This window comes from Alexandromys fortis, unplaced genomic scaffold (genome assembly GCF_014885135.2).
Source record: "Alexandromys fortis isolate MF-2015 unplaced genomic scaffold, M_Fortis_MF-2015_v1.1 scaffold_193, whole genome shotgun sequence".
Classification (NCBI taxonomy): Eukaryota; Metazoa; Chordata; class Mammalia; order Rodentia; family Cricetidae; genus Alexandromys; species Alexandromys fortis.
Genome location: NW_026068083.1, coordinates 360,387 through 376,546, shown reverse-complemented (window position 1 = coordinate 376,546; position 16,160 = coordinate 360,387). Strand labels below are relative to the sequence as shown.

Sequence of the window (16,160 nt, the reverse complement as noted above, 5' to 3'; positions counted from 1 at the left end):
TAAGAATGCATGCTGACCAGAGCTGTAATCTAAGATCCAGCGTTGCTTAGCGCCTGTTTCCTCTCCTACGTACCTGTTCTGTCCATTCCTAGGAGCTACTGCAGGTATTTCGTTTCTCTTTGCATGCCTGTCAATTGCTGGTGTTCAAGTGTGGGAGCTCTGTTGTTTGATGGATATATTTACAGTTGTTAAACCCCCTTGATGAAACGGCCTGCTTTTCACTGCATGCTGTGCCCCTGGCTTTGCCCTTGGATCCCACCTCATCTAGTGTCAGCACAAGCCATTCTTGGTTTTCTATCCTTTATTCCATCCATGGCTTTATATCTGAAGGGAATCGTGTACTTTGTTATAGATTGCAGTTGTATTTTTATTCATTCCAACCAACTCTGCCTTTCAAGGAGTTTAACTCACTGACAAAGTAACTACTGATTAGAAAACAGTCCTGACATTTCCCTATTTTCTACATCCCTCCCCCCACCCATGTTGCATCCATTTCTGCCTCCTTTGGTATTCAGTTGACTTAAATGTGGTCAAAGAAAAACAATGTGTGGCTCATTGCTGCGAACATGAAGCTGTTTACAGAGAAGGCAGCCCTCACCTCCAGTCAGCTTCAGCGTTAGCGGCCCAAGTAAAATCAAATGTCTAGATTGCTGACAGAATTAGTCAGAACCAGCTCAAAGCGAGCAGGCTTTCCAAGAACAGGAAGAGTGAGCTCAGGGCCTCTATAACACTACCAGAGAACCCATTCCGAGGCCCCTCTGGACACGGGGAGCTGTTCTCTACTTCTCAATGCACTTCCTTGGCTGCCGTTCTTGTGCCCTCCCCTTCACCACGGTCCTGAGAGCAAGAACTCTGGTCTCCCTCCGGACACTGGGCAACCAACAACCGTAGCCTCGGCCCCTACCATCATCACGCGCTTTAAAGCGGCCACGACAGCAGCTGTTATGGCAAAAGTGAAAAGCTATTCTTCCAAGAAAAGGGGCATTCAGCTCTTCACACATGGAACTCGGTCTATGAGCTGCAGGATGTTTGTGTTATTACCATTATAGCGCAGCACTGCTAGGCAGAGAAGTATCCAGATGTCACTGACACCTCTGGATTGAGAGGATACGTGGCATGGGTAAGCACATGAAGAACCAGAGCCGCTGCAGGGATTGTACTGGGGAGGCTCTGAGCCAGACCCTAGCCACACACTGGGACTAGTCCAGAGCCTCGTTCAAGTCCACCCCACAGGTGCCAGCCTCACTGCAGTGTGAACTGTGCTTGTGTTTTACCCAGGCGTCTATCTCAAGGGAATTCATGAAGTAATACTTATAATAATGATTTGGTTTTGCTTTTTTCTTCCCCTATAAGATGTTATACACAATGTACCAAGTCATTGTTTCATGTGTTTTGAGGGGGTTGCTCTAGAAAACAAACTTCATTCTTAGGGTATGAGGTAAGACGTCTCAGTCACACTTATCATATAAAAGCACAAGGAAATTAGCTACACTGAGCATGGGCGTGAACAGCAGAACACAGGATACATTAAGGCAAAACAGGGCACGATATGAACAAGATAAAGACCTTTCTCATGGATCATACAAACTAGCAAGAATGTAAATTCTACCATCAAAATTGTTTTAGTCAAAACTAGGAATCATATCTAAATAAATGAAAAGAGTGTCACTTAGCATAAATGGCTAGAGTGTTAGAAGCATTTTTAAGTTTTTTTTTTTTTTTCATTTATGTTTGTTGTGTGCTCGAGGGAAGTGCATTCATGGGTGCACACAAGTGTGAGGGAGGAGCTTTTAGAATTTCACTCTCTGCTTCTACCATGTGGGTCCCGAGAATCAAGTTCAGGTCATCAGCCTAGGCAGCAAGCACCAGACCATGGGGAAACTTCTAACCATCTCCTTTCTCACATCGTCCTGACGTCTCTTGTATATCCAAGGAGGAAATACTTACTTCTCTTTAAATCTTTTAATTTATTATTATTACCGTGTGTGCATTGGGGGTGGGAGGAGGGCAGGTGGTTCAGTCTCTACTTCAGCCTTGCATGAGCTCTAAGGCCTGACCTCAGATCAGCAGCCTGCAGAGCAAGACCTCTTCCCCACTACGTTACCTTGCCTACCCAAGTTCTTTTAAACCTTACACAAGCGTTTTTTATGGAAATACAGTTTTACATAAAAATAACTAAAACCAAATGAAAGTAAGACTTCCCTAGTTCTTCCTAAGAACAAAAATCTCACCCCTCTCCTGAACGTTAGCTCTCCAGCATCTAGCAGTCTAAGCTGGTGTTGACAAAACAGAATGAAACAGCTCCCATCTCAGGGGGACAGGAACTGCAGTCTGTTCTATCATCCGCTCCCCGTGTCTAAAGTGAATCACTTCAGCTTACATGAAGACTACACAAAACTAACAAAAATATGGAGCCAAACAAACCATTTAAGTATTTTAGGCCTTTTTATTTTAATAAATAACTTCAGTTAATAGCATTGTCAAAATTAAAAGGCACTTAAAACAAGGCTGTGACTAGGGTGAGAGCGCGCGCGGCAGGGAAGGCTCGGAGGCGCGCAGTGGTGGAACGGCTGGAACGGCCCAGGCCCTGCAGCCCTGCAAGCAGCAGGAGAGCGTAGAGTGTTCGCGAAGAAGGCAGTGAAAGCCAAGTAAACAAAATGATAAAGAGTCTTAACCCCAAACTGCAAACAGACACATGAGAAGATTAGAAGAAGTGAAAAAGAGCACCAGGAATTAAACAGAACAGTAAAGTAAAATAAACTCATAAAGGTTCCCATTCAGCAAATGCTATGGAAGTTACGGCCTTTGTGTGACTAGTGCTAAGTCAGGGACTTCTTAGCTGAAGAGTCCCCAGGACTTTTATCCAAGCTTGGATTTATAAAGAGAAGGCGTCAGAGTTACGGGATCAAGTAACTCGCAATGGCACACAGGTTTTAAAGCTAAGTTTTTCCTTCCACCTCTCTGAATTTTCCCAATGGCCTTTGTAAAACAACTGTGTCAAAGTGATTTAACTGGAAACTGCCAGCACACGTGTCTTTCAGATGCAGCACTGGGCTGAATCAGTGGCGGTGCAGACGTGGGTGACGCAGCTGCTTCAACTCTGCCCTGCGTCGCCCAGCAGTGCCCCTGATTCCAATGATCGGAGAGGAAGGGTTAGAAAGGCACACTGTGACCTTAGCTGACAAGGATAAAGATCCTTTCTCAAGTCTTCTGTCAGTCCCTGGCATGGATTATAACATTATTTTCAAAATAATAAAAAAAATTAAAAATTATACATATTGTACATTTCCCAAACCTGCATGTGAACAAACCCTGGCCACGGAGCCCCAAAGCTACCCTACGTGACTAAGACGATGCTGCTGTGAGCTCGGCATTGTGGAATCGGCCTGAGCAGGGCTCATTTTCCCTCATACTTTGGATTGACCACAGTTGTCACCGCACTCTTGTAAATAGGATTTTCACCCTGAAACAAACAAAAACCACCAGTTACTCTCTAAAAATCACAGTGTTCCAAAACAAGATTAAGCTGCAGTTTTCTTAAGCCACTTCCAGCAGCGCGGTGAGAGGACACCCTTGCCCCAGCAGTCTCGGGCTACTGGAACGTTGCGCCGACTCCCATCATCCCTGGAGTGCTGCCTCACAAATGGTCTGCACAGCCGCCATCAGAGGCTCCCCCTGAAGGTCTGGTACCCAGCTTAAAGAAGCAGTTGGACCTGACTCACACACCCTAATGCATAGGAGTACTTGATACTAAAATGGGGTGGCTGACTTTGTCCCCAGAGAAGGAACTGTGCTCCTGGGATCTTCTATGGACTGACTGATTTAGTGTTCTGGGTATGTTTGCCAGTATCACCCACGGTACGGTACTGTGCAAAAATATGCCTAGAATATTAATTACCATTCTTCAATAGCCTAAGGGTGATGCTGATCACAGTTCTAGTCTTGAATCTAAGGCCACTGCGGATTCATCAGGTGATTCAAAGCCACAAACATTTCTCAAGATTGAACATATATACTGACTGTGGTGTTTTAAGCAGAACAATAACAATCATAATTACACAATCACATATCTGTCCTTGGGGAGTACAGTACGGTATGTGAAGATATGAAGAAAGGCGATCTGACAGCCTTCACAATAGAAATGTACACGAGACCAGTACCAGAAAGGGAGGTTCACATGAGAAGTTTTGGAATGCATCCAAAGGGGAAATGACTACAAATGAATTATTGAAAAACGAACAGAAATCTATACAAAGCAGCAGAATGCAAACCAGAATAGATGGTTGATATCAATGTCAATCTAAACTTACGTGGGAGATGGGGTTCAGGCCGTATCTGTGGGGGTTTATCTTAAGTTAATTAAGGTGAGATGCCCACTGTGGGCAGAATCATTTCCTGAGCTCGAATATCATATAAAACGAGAAGGTCAGCTGCGCCCCAGCATGTATCACTGCTTTGTGACTCGGATACAACTGGACCGAGCTCCACCTACTGTGACTTCTCAGTGACTGTGACCTGCAGCAAAGGTCTTTTCCACTGAGCTGCTCCAGTCGGTGCATTTAATGAGAGCAACAGAGAAGTGCCACACGATCCCTCAAACAAACGCCTCTTACACTGACAACACTGCTCAGAATCTCAATCCTGCCTCGGCCGCGGCTTCCACCGGGGTGTGGGGTGTGACCCTAGAACTGTGTTTTCAAACACACCAGGCTTTCACGCTGCCATTTAGCTGTCTCTGCGCTAACGCACTTAACACGGTCTAGTATTTAGTGCTTAAGAATTATAAGGGAACAAAACAGAAAGCAAAATATAAAAAAAAGTTCAATATCTATTATCAAAGAGTCTAAAGTAGAATTTATATGAAAAAAAACTTACCGTTGGAGAAGTTTGCTTTGCCGTACACACATTTATATTTATTATTTCAAAGTCCAATCAAACAAAAGTCTAACATGCACGTTAGAGATCAAACTAAACTCGCTGTGTGTCAGACATCAGTTTAGATGGAGATGAGCTACAGTAATCCGATTAGTAGTCACTCGGAGTACAGCCCCCGCCCCAAAGCCAAAGCGTATTTATGTCTGTGTGTAGGCTACCCCTGGAGTGAGTCCCTCTTTGTCCACGAGGAACAGCTGACAGCGGTGGCTACAGTGTTTACGTCACGGTATATGAGGTGTGCAGTGCAAACTGGGAGGCTTGTAATCCACACCAGAGACGGAGGACAGACCTGATCATTTTTTTCAGTGTCCCGATGTGACAGTTTTATATGCTCGCATAATTACAGTGTCTGCTAACAGTGTAATTAATTTGTGAGAAACCTTGGTCCCATATCACAAAAATATTTTTGCATATTTTTTTCTGACTTATTGACTCATTAATTTTTATTAATTCCTAATAATTTTTTATTAAGAAATCATTTTAGGATAATCTATAGCCATAAATTTTCTTACATTTCAATAATATATAAGTAAAATTTAAGAAACACTTGCTTTCTTGTTTCAAACACTTATTTTAGTTGAAGAAGGTATATTCAGTCAAAATTAAGTCAAGAGTATAAACATTAAGTATAACTAGTAACCACTGATGATTTACACAAAGTGCCATTGAATGTACAGAAAGGGCAAACAAGTGGAAAATTCTCCTGTGAGAAGTAACTAGATGAAATTGTTAATGCCTAATAGTTCCCACAAAGGAGAGAAATGAAACCCCAGTAAGTGCACTAGCGAGTCAGTTTCCCTGCAGTGATTACTCCTGCCAAGTCCCAGGTGAGAGCGAGGGAACACATCACGTTTTCAGACATACATGATCTCAACAATAACTTTCTACCAACAAACTAGACCTTAAATAGAACCCTGGCAGCAAAAGAGATCCAGCAAGTTATGATTTCTAGCACTATTGCTACTTCCTGTGTCTTTTAAACACACACAATATTCCCATATTTGGGGCTTTCTGCAAGTCCGTTTTCATTATTGACTGATTCATGACTGAGTAACTACAGGGCTGCGGGTGGAACTGCAGCTCCCACAGTGCAGCGAGGTTCACTAACCGGTAGTCACTGCAGCGGTGCTATTTCTCCCTGCGCGGGTAACGTCCTCCTAAAGAATGTATATGAGCACTTTGTTTGCACGTCCGACTTTGTGCGAGAAGAGGGCATCGGATCCCACTACAGACAGTTGGGAGCCACCATGTGGTGGTTGGGAATTGAACTCCAGACCTGGAAGAGCAGAGGTCTCAAGTGTGAGCCATCTCTCCAGCCCAAGGAGAGTTTTAAAAGAGGCAGAAACAGGTGGATCAAGTGAGTTCAGCCCTGCTTGGTCTACACAGCAAGTTTTGGGATAACCAGGGCTACATATTAAGACCCTGTCTCAAGCAAAAATAAGCAACAAAAATTTTTAGTTTTAAACTTGAAAGTCAGAACCATTTAATAACTAACACACAACAGAATTCTGCTTCTCAGTAGAATACCCACATAATCAAAAACTAGAAAAGTCTCAGAATCTTTCTAGGGTGGGCAATATGAGTTGTAATTGTGAATAACACAAACACCATACTATGGTTTTGCTGTTTTCATTTCACACTCAATTCACTATTCAACCCAGAAGGTGTTTCCTTATGTCACGACCTTCTAACACAGGGTAGCAGTCCCACTGCCTCTGCAGACACATGAGAAGAGCGGCCTCAGGGAGGTGACAGAGCTGGGGGCTGCCTGAGTGTGAAGCAGTCCCTCCTCCCACCACACAAGGCTGCTCCACACTCGATTGTCTGTAAAGTCCTTCCACGCACTAAATTCACATACGAGAGAGCCACAGGAAGCCATATAAACAAAGCCAAACAAAACAGCGCTAGTGCTGAGAAACACACAGGGTGCAGTAAAAAAAGACAGAAGTTGACATGCAAGGATAGAAAGAGAAAGGAAATACGAACGGTAATCAGAGACCAGCTTTACGTCCATAGTTTGGATTCTTGAAATTATTTATAGGACTCTTGTAAATCGGATTTTCTTGCTAAAGTGAAAGAAACAGTTTCTAGTGATTTCATCAGAAAGAAAATTGGTATGTATAGTGTATAAACACCATAAAATGGAATCCTATTTCTATTCCAGTTCAATTCTGAGATTTCTAAATTTAAAAAAAAAAACAACCTAACTGTAGTAAAAGACACATGACTATTGCATTTACAATTTAAGAATGCTGATTGAAGACATCAACTCTTGTGTCAAATGTGAATACACAAGGGCCCACACTTAGCCAACCCCCACCCCCATCCTGAAAGCACTGAAACCAGCACACGCCAGGCAGAGCCTGTGTTTCTATTAAGCAAGTTTTATGGAGTTCAAGCCAAGTATTTCCAAATGCACGAACACACCTGATACAGGACTCATCCCAAGAAGGCCCCTGGTACCCCGCCTTCTGGTCAGCCCTCCCATCACTCTAGTCTCAGAACCGCTGACTTGGTTATGTCCCGCCCCCCGAAGTCATGGAGAGAGGGGCTTTCTTTAGTGTAGCCTGAGACACTGTTGATATCATTTAAGACCCTACAGTAGACAAATGAGCAGAGCATATTAAAGAAAAACACCAGCCACAATATATGCAGAATATGGATCCTCATAAATGGTCTACTGCAATAGGAGGCTTCTGGTTTCCAGCAAATGCAAATTCTTTGAATAATGAGCTTTAGGGAACGAAATATTTAAATTGGACTTTAAAGGTCAGTCACAGAGTAAAGTTACATATATTTCATGAGCCAACCTACTTCCCAGTAGATGTTTCATAACTTACCGTGTCCCACTTGGCATTCATTTTCTCCTTTTCAAATTTAGCAAATTCCCTTCTGTCATGGATTATCATTAAAAGCTTCCAAATGAGCAGTAAGGCCAGGCCAATGAGCACAATCCCAGCAACCACACCTGCTACAATCGGGATGATGTCAGGACCGGTCGGACAGTCTGCAAATGAGAAGGTTATGTGAGCATCCAAGGACTGAGAACACACAAAGTTCACAAGACCACTAGAGCTTGGTGGGATCTTACAGAATCAATAGTACTGGAAACTCGCACTACCCCAAAACCTGTCTAAAACCTGCTAGGTTCTAGGCCAGATAATGTAGCAGGTACCTTTAATCCCAAGAGAACCTCTGAGTTTGAGGTCTGCCTGATCTACATAATGAGACCCTGTCTCAAACAAACAAACAAAAGCTACTAGGTTCTAACCAGGGAGCTTACAAAACTGCAGGAAATACAATCAGTAGGCCATTTATTTGGGGGTTACAGAATATATTTCTTTCCCTAAAGATTGAAAATTTGAAAAAATCCTAAGAGCATCAGAAATAATGAAAAGCTTATATTGTAATTAGGAACGTGATCTTCAGGATTATAAAGTACTAAGCAATGGCCAAAAAATAAATAAATAAATAAATAAATAAACAAACAAACAAACAAACACACAAAAGATGGTCAGCAGCCAGGCATGGCAGTATAGGCCACACTAAAGAGCAGAGGCTGTAAGACTGTCACAACCTCTAAGTCAGCCTGGTCTACGACATGAGTTCCAGGTCAGCCAAGAGCTGTAAGGCAAGACTGTCCCAAAACCAAACAAAAAGAGTGAGGTAACTGGAGAAATTCCTTATGTGCATGAAGAAAGGTGCCTGGCACCAACCGCTCCCACCACACACACGCTATATTTTAAAAAGGATTTTTTTTCCTCACACTGATCTGCATTCTGGTGTGATGTCAAAGTAGTGTCACGACCACTGCAGAAATCAGCAAGCCCCTACCTATATCAACACCCTGGGGACACTCAGTGCAGAAAACGTAAAACATCAAAGAAACAAGAACAAGCACCCTGTGTTCAAAGACTGCTAGGACAAGGGAAAACACAGGCACACCCTGCAGCATTCAGAGCTCCTGCCTAGAGCTGCAGAACACAGCAAAGACCACAAGATGGCTCAGTGGGTAACGGTGCCTGTGACGAGGCTGACAACCTGCTTTACACAGACACACACAATAAATACATTTCTTTTTTAAAAACTAAAAAGTTGGACAATTTCCTGTAATAGATGCTCACCATATGTTCTAAAATACATTCATTAAGGAAAAAAAAACTAGACACAAATAATAAAGAATGACAAAGAGGGCTGGAGAGATGGCTCAGCAGTTAAGAGCACTGGCTGCTCTTCCAGAGGTCCTGAGCTTAATTCCCAGCAACCACACGGTGGCTCACAACCGTCTGTAAGGTCTAGTGTCCTCTTCTAGCAGGCATACAGACAGACAAAACACTGTAAACATACTAAATATATCTTTTAAAAAAATGACAAAGAATCTACAAAGGCTATGAGAGGAAAAAAAGTAAAATGTGCTTAATTTTAGGGAATTTGAACAAATTCACATTAATAACATCTTTAAGAAAACCTCTCCCAATACCTAAAGCTAAATCAAACTCAGACTTAAATATCATCAATAATGCTGTTTCTATGGACAGATTATTGCAGGTTGTTTCTGATGTCAGAGCACAGAAAGAAGGCATCTCCCAACCTCTGCCTACCTGGAGTCTCCACAACATGCACGATGGCCTCGTTGTTGCCATTCACCGAGTAGGTGAAATAGAACCAGCAGTCATCAATGTCCTTCTCCTTGCAGTGGGTCACGGGATCGACCTGCACTGGCTGGGGCAGCTTGTCCCTGCTTTCCACCTTAGTGAGGTTGAAGTGGGAGCACTCCTGTGCACACGTGTCTTTCTTTTCTCCTTTGTTGAAGGCTCGGCACTGAACACATTCTCTAAGACAGAAATCGGTACACTTAGCATGGATTAAGACGGACTCTGCTTAGAGCACTGCACAGGCTAAACTAACGGCCTTGCTGATCTACGGGCAGCATAAGCGCAGAGGAACAGCGACAATGTGCTCCACAGGACAGCCCCATCTCCAGCACCCTCAGCCAGGCACGGCCACTAAGGCCAAGTACCACCCTGGCTGGCGAAGCTGCAGGCAGACAGAGTAAGGGGACAAGTAGGGCGTTCTCCAGACCTACCCTGGGCCACGTGCACTGGAGGCAAATCACCCAAGAAGCCTCTCGTTACCAAAGCTGCTGGCAAGCTCATGCCCTCCACTGGAGGAGTAAGAACTTCAGTAAAGGCCAGTGCCTGTGGGGCCTGGTAAGACCAGGCCTTATCGAGCGTTTGCCCAACATCTGATTAGCAAACTTTACTTCCTAGTCGGCTTCAGACCTGACGTCCACAGCACAGGTATGGGTGCTGTACAGACGCCAGTGAGGCCTGCACAGTGGATCCTTCTCGTAAAGACGTCAACGTGTCCGTGACAAACCTCGAGCACATATGCCCAAGACTACCAGCGAGCAAACTGCAGACCTAGGGGGTATGTGTAAGTCTAGTCTGAGCCCATGGTGGTCGAGCATGGGGAGGCTGAGACTGAAGGACCTCAAGTTCAAGAACAGCCCATGCTCTATTCTAAACTGTTTACAAATTTTATAAAAAACATTAACAATTCAACATTCTTCAGTGAACAAACTAGCAGTTCAGCTCTGTAACAAATGTAAGTAAACCAAATGCATTTTCCAAGTCAATACTAACAGCTGGATTTTTATTACAAATAAATTTCCCATTAATACATTACATACACCTCCACAGCATAAAACTGGACCGATATCACACATTAAATATGTAAGATAACACAACAATAATTTAAGCAGCAAACATGCAAACAGAACACTGTATACAGAATAAATAGATTTAAAAAAGAATTTTTAGGTCATAGAAAATGGGATACATAAAAAGCAGCAAATATTCTCCTTGAAGTGTAATGTCTTAGCCCTCTCCTTGGGCTCTACTGGGGTCAGCACAGTGAGTTAACTCCGTGAAGCAGCCAGGCAGTACTTACTTATGCTCTGCACAGACGCCAAGGCAGGTCTGACACGTCTCGCAGGTTGGCCCTTGAAACTTGGGATCTGTACACTTACAGGCCCCACACTCACAGATGCCCCGGCCGTTGCAGATCTGACCATTTGATGCTACACACGGAGCAGTGTCCAAGGAACAGTCGCACGCACTGCCAGTGTAATTGGGAAAGCATTCACACACGCGACACCTGCAAACACCGTTTCCTGCAACAGAAAAACATTTCTCAAAACAAGGGTGAAATGGGCCATGGCAGCAATTATTCACACGTCAAAACCAAGCCGCTGCAGCACAGATAAGAGCAGCTCTAGTGGAAGGCCTGCCCTCGGGCGACCTCACCAGAGGACCTGCACTACGGAGCTACGGCTGGGGCATACTCACCTCCACAAATTAAGCCATTGGATCGATCACAGTTGAAGTTATCACACTCGCAGAACTTGCCAGAGTAAATCTCGTTGGTATTATCTCTCTTCCTACACACGCACTGTCCGCAGACACACTCCCCATTGTTACTGCAGATCTCTGAGCTGTTCTCCTTCCTGCAGTAAGCGTCCATGTCTTCGCTGTTCACTTCATCTGTGCTGCACTCACAATGCCTCCCCACACGCCCCTCATTGCACCTGTCAAAGACCCCAACAGTCCATAAACAAAAGGTGTACAAAGCAATCTCCTCACACCAGCAAACTACCAGCTAGGGATGCCCACCCTGCACTCTCAGATGAGAGAAGTGCATGTGTTTACACATGCACACATATGCACATACGCAGCAGCAACACAAGTTCTTATGGAACAAGAAGGGGCCTCGGGAAATTCATCTTCAGCAAGGAACCAAAATGAAAACATTCTAGCAACAAAACAAACAAACAAATAAATCCCAGCACTCAGGAGGCAGTGGCAGGTGGATTCCCGTGAGTTTGAGGCCAGCCTGTCCTACAGAGTGAATTCCAGGACAGGTTCCAAAGCTACAGAGAGAAATCCAGCCTCAAAACAAACAAACAAAATATCTGGGAAAGTAAAACAAATTCATTTTTCAAGAAAGTAAGATTCTCTGTAGACCAGGTTAGCTTTGAACTCAGAGATCTTCTTGCCTCTGCCTCAAAATGGCAAAGAATTTTTTTAGAAAAAATTTTTTGAGTCAATGCCATTTTACTAAAAATGGTATTTTTTGTTTCCTGTTTTCGTTTTTGAAGAGAGGGTTTCTCTCTGTGGCCCTGTCTGTCCTAGAACTCATGCTGTAGACCAGGCTGGCCTCAAACACAGAGATCTACCTGTCTCTGCCTCCTGAGTGCTTAAAGGTGTACATCACCACGCCTGGCCTAAAAAGATACATTAATGATTCAAACAAGAAATAATACAACACAGAAAAAATATAATATTTAAATTATTTAAAATGGTAATTAAAATTTGATGGTAGCTGGGATGTGGTTATGCACACCTTTAATCCCAGCATTCGGGCAGGGTGCGGGGCAGAGGCAAGCAGATCTCTGTGAGTTCGAGGCCAGCCTGATCTATAGAGCAAGTTCCAGGACAGCCAGGGTTACACAGAGAAACCCTGTATTGAAAGGCAGCCCCCCCCCCAAAAAAAACCCTCACAAACTAAAAATTGATGGTAAACATAGCTGTTTATTTTTCTTTTGGGCCAAAAGTCAAAACCACAGTGAGACTGACATTGAGATTTAAAAGTTCTATTAGAACTTTTAAAGAAAAGACAGTTTAATTTTTAGATGGCTCACGGGGTAAAGGTGCTTGCTACCAAACCTGACAGCCTGAACTCAGGGCCTGGGATTTCACATGGTAGATGAAGAACGAACTCCCAAAATTGTCCTCACCTCCACAAGCCTGTCATGTGTACACATATGCGTACACACACACATAATAAATAAATATAAACTTTAAGTACTATTTTCTTTTTATCCCAGCCAAATAAAATTAATCCAGTACAAGGAAAGCACTGCTTTCTCTTGCTAACTAATTCATAAATAAAACTGTCAGTTAACACTGGGAGCAGTGGCTTCTACCTATATCCCAAGTACTGAGGCAGCAGGGTCATAAACCTGGGGTCATCTCAGGCTACAAAGCAAGACCCTTTCTCAAAGTAAAACAAAATTTAAAGGAAAATCATCACTCTCAGTTTGACTGTTTCTACAAGTCTCCATCTACTTTCCCCAGATACCTTTGCTGCAGCGAGCTGGAGTGCTAGAGCTGTCAGGAGAGCCGAGTCTTTGCAAGGCTGCCCTGAGACTGGACACCCTGCTTACCTAGCTCAAGCTTCACCGTGGAGTATGAGCAGAGCAGAGAGAGCTTAGAGTATGTGAGCAAGTTACGGAGCAGACGGCTTATGATTTTATTCTCTACGGGCGTCCCCAGCAAAGCCGCCTAGAATGCGCCTGCCCTGCCGCAGCCACGCTGCACTCACCTGCAGGCTCCACACTCAAACGTCCCGTTCCCCTCATGGCACTTGGGACTCGCTGGAATGCCATGGCTTTGGCAATTGCACTTACAGATGAACTGAAGAACAACCTCTACTTCTTCAGTGAAGCCCAGAGGCTTAATTTTAATGGTTTCAGACTCCTTATTTGGACATTTATTTGCAGTTATGCTTATTTCAAATTGAACCTTAAAAGAAAAAAAATAGATTAACAAGCTTAATAAATATAAAAATATTTCAAAAGCTACTCATTTAATGTTTCTCATTAAATTAATTTTAACCTTTTAAGATTTATTTATTTTATGTGTATGGTGTTTTGTCTGCATGCATGTCTCTGCACCAAGTGCATGCAATGCCCACGGAGGTCAGAAGAGGGCATCAGGTATCCTGGAACTGACCATATGGGCACTGGAAATCAAACCCAGCCAGGGCTTCTGCAACAGCAACCAACGCTCTTACTAACTAACCACTGACCATCCCTCTAGCCCCGAAATTAAACTTCTTTACACATGCTTTTCTTTTTCACAGAAAACACTCATAGAACATACCTCATCTCCAATGGAAATATTAGAACACTTTCGCCCATTTTCTCCTGTCCCGTTCACCCCGTTCTTGCAGTAGGATTTGTAATTTATTGTTACTCCTTCCGGCAATTTGCTGTTTTCCAGAATGACTTCTGAAGAAAGGGACTAAGAGAAAGATTAACCATCAACAGGGAAGTAAAATAAAATATGACTTGAACACACACACAAAATGGATGAAATGAGATGTTATGAAAACACTATCGTTTCAATACAATTAATTCACGGGGTGCTAGAATCTAAAGTAAGCAACTCTAAGAAGGGTCTAACCTTCAAAACAATGAATACAATGTAAAAGTGTTTCTTTTTATTATTATTCAGCTGAAATGCTAATGACCTCACAGCAAACAGCCTGCGTATGAGGAATCCTAAGAACACAGAACTGATGCTTGCTGCTCAGTTAGGGTTATGGTTAGGGTTAGGGTGGTGTCACACAGTATCCACAGGCCCCCTCTGGTCTACCCCTTCCAGCTAACCAGAGATCAGAACAATAGGGCACACAAGTTTACTGGGGACCACTGGCATCTGGTCACCTCCTAAACACTCCCTAGAGTCTGAAGAACTGGAATTTAGCTCGATGACCAGCACTGCCCAGCAGCCACGAGGTTCTGGGCTTGGTTCTCAGCACTGACAAGGATAAACTACAGGGACATCTCAGGACAGTGACCAGTGAGGAAAACAGTCTGTCAGGACAGACAAAGGCTGGAAGGGGAGAATGTGAAACGATTAGAATCTGTTGTCTTTGCCAAACCCCTCTGAGCCAAAACTTTTTCCAAAATGTCTTGGGACTCCAGGCACAAAAGCCAGGCATGATGGAGCACACCTGGAAGGTGGAGACAGGAAATCACAAGTTCAGATCCTGGGCTATACTGAGAAGTCAAAGTGACCTGGCCCACATGATACGGTCTCAAAAAACACTAGGGCTGGTAAGATGGATCAGAGTGTAAAAGGAGCGTGCCTCCAAGCTCTCAACCTAAGTTTGATGCCAAATCCACATGGTTGAAGGAGAGAACCGCACAAGTTGTCCTGTAACCTACACACATACTCTGAAGGTAAAAACTATTTTTAATCTAAACTTAACCTACCAAAGACTAGAGATCTAGGAAATGGTCTATACAGTATATAACAGTCACCATGAAACTGCAGGTGCCCACGGGTCATTTTAAATGATCACTGGCTGGCACTTACTGGGAACCGTCACAAGCATTCTGACTTACGCTCCTGAATGGAGAGAATTCCGCTAGTTTCAGTTCCCAAATGGCATGCTTATTGCCTAAGTATGTACATACATCCAAGAGTCTGACTACTACTGAAAAAAGAGAAACATGTCCTCGGAGTCTGTCTTCTGAAGAAGTAAAAGATCCTTGTCAGGTATCATTCATCAAAAATGGAGAATCTAGCCAGGCATGGTGGTGCACACCTTTCATCCCAGCACTTGGGAGGCAGAGGCAGGTGCATCTCTGTGAGTTCAAAGCCAGTTTGGTCTACATAGTGAGATCCCAGACAGCCAGGGCTGCATAGAAAGACCCTATCTAAGAAAACAGTAACAAGTGACTCTACAAAGGTAACCTTGGGAAGAGAAAGAAGAGCTGTGTGCATCGAATGTCAGCTGTGCTTCACTCTTGCTCCAACCGGGAGATATATGGCCTGACGACACATAAACAAGGGCTTGTAATTGCCCATGTGCCTTTATCTGAGAATTACTGCTTGGCTTAAATTATGCTCTCATAAGCCTGACGCTCCGCCCTGTCCCTCCAGCTTGCTGACGTGTGTACGGTGGGTGCTTTACCGCGGGCATGGCATGAAGCTGAGCAATGGAGGTGCACTCACATTGTAGGCATCGATGATCAGCTGGATCACGTTACTGGAGTTTCCAGACAGTGTGCCCACTGCAGACTTAGGGATCAAATTCTTCAGTTCCTACAATTGAATATGCAAACCATAAGTATTCGTTATTCAAACATTTATAATCCATTGAAAACCAACGATTATTTTGACACCTCGGGTCTCTATTCTATCTTTCAAAGTCAAATCTAAAAAAAGACAAAAATCTTAATAATATGAGATTAAAAATATTGTAAGTGGTCAGGCAGCAATGGCGTACGCCTTTAATCCCAGCACTCAGGAGGCAGAGACAGGCGAATCTTAGTGAGTTTGAGGCCAGCCTAGTCTACAGAGCAAGTGCCAGGAAAGCCAGGGCCACACAAAGAAACCCTGACTCCAAAAAAAAAAAAAAAAAAAAAAAAA

General features: G+C 43.6%; 1 protein-coding gene across 1 annotated transcript in view; it reads right to left on the bottom strand.

Annotated features, from left to right (window-relative positions):
• Window positions 1-2,426: 2,426 nt before the first annotated feature.
• Window positions 2,427-16,160, bottom strand: part of Itgb1 (integrin subunit beta 1) — a 39,513-nt gene continuing 25,779 nt past the window's right edge. Inside the window, exons 7-14 of the mRNA XM_050122085.1 lie at window positions 15,744-15,833; window positions 13,881-14,021; window positions 13,321-13,520; window positions 11,286-11,524; window positions 10,888-11,110; window positions 9,537-9,769; window positions 7,776-7,942; window positions 2,427-3,463 (exon numbers count right to left, since the gene is read on the bottom strand). Of these exons, the coding sequence (XP_049978042.1) occupies window positions 3,398-3,463; window positions 7,776-7,942; window positions 9,537-9,769; window positions 10,888-11,110; window positions 11,286-11,524; window positions 13,321-13,520; window positions 13,881-14,021; window positions 15,744-15,833 (1,359 nt within the window). The 3' untranslated portion in view covers window positions 2,427-3,397. The remainder of the gene's footprint in view (window positions 3,464-7,775; window positions 7,943-9,536; window positions 9,770-10,887; window positions 11,111-11,285; window positions 11,525-13,320; window positions 13,521-13,880; window positions 14,022-15,743; window positions 15,834-16,160) is intronic.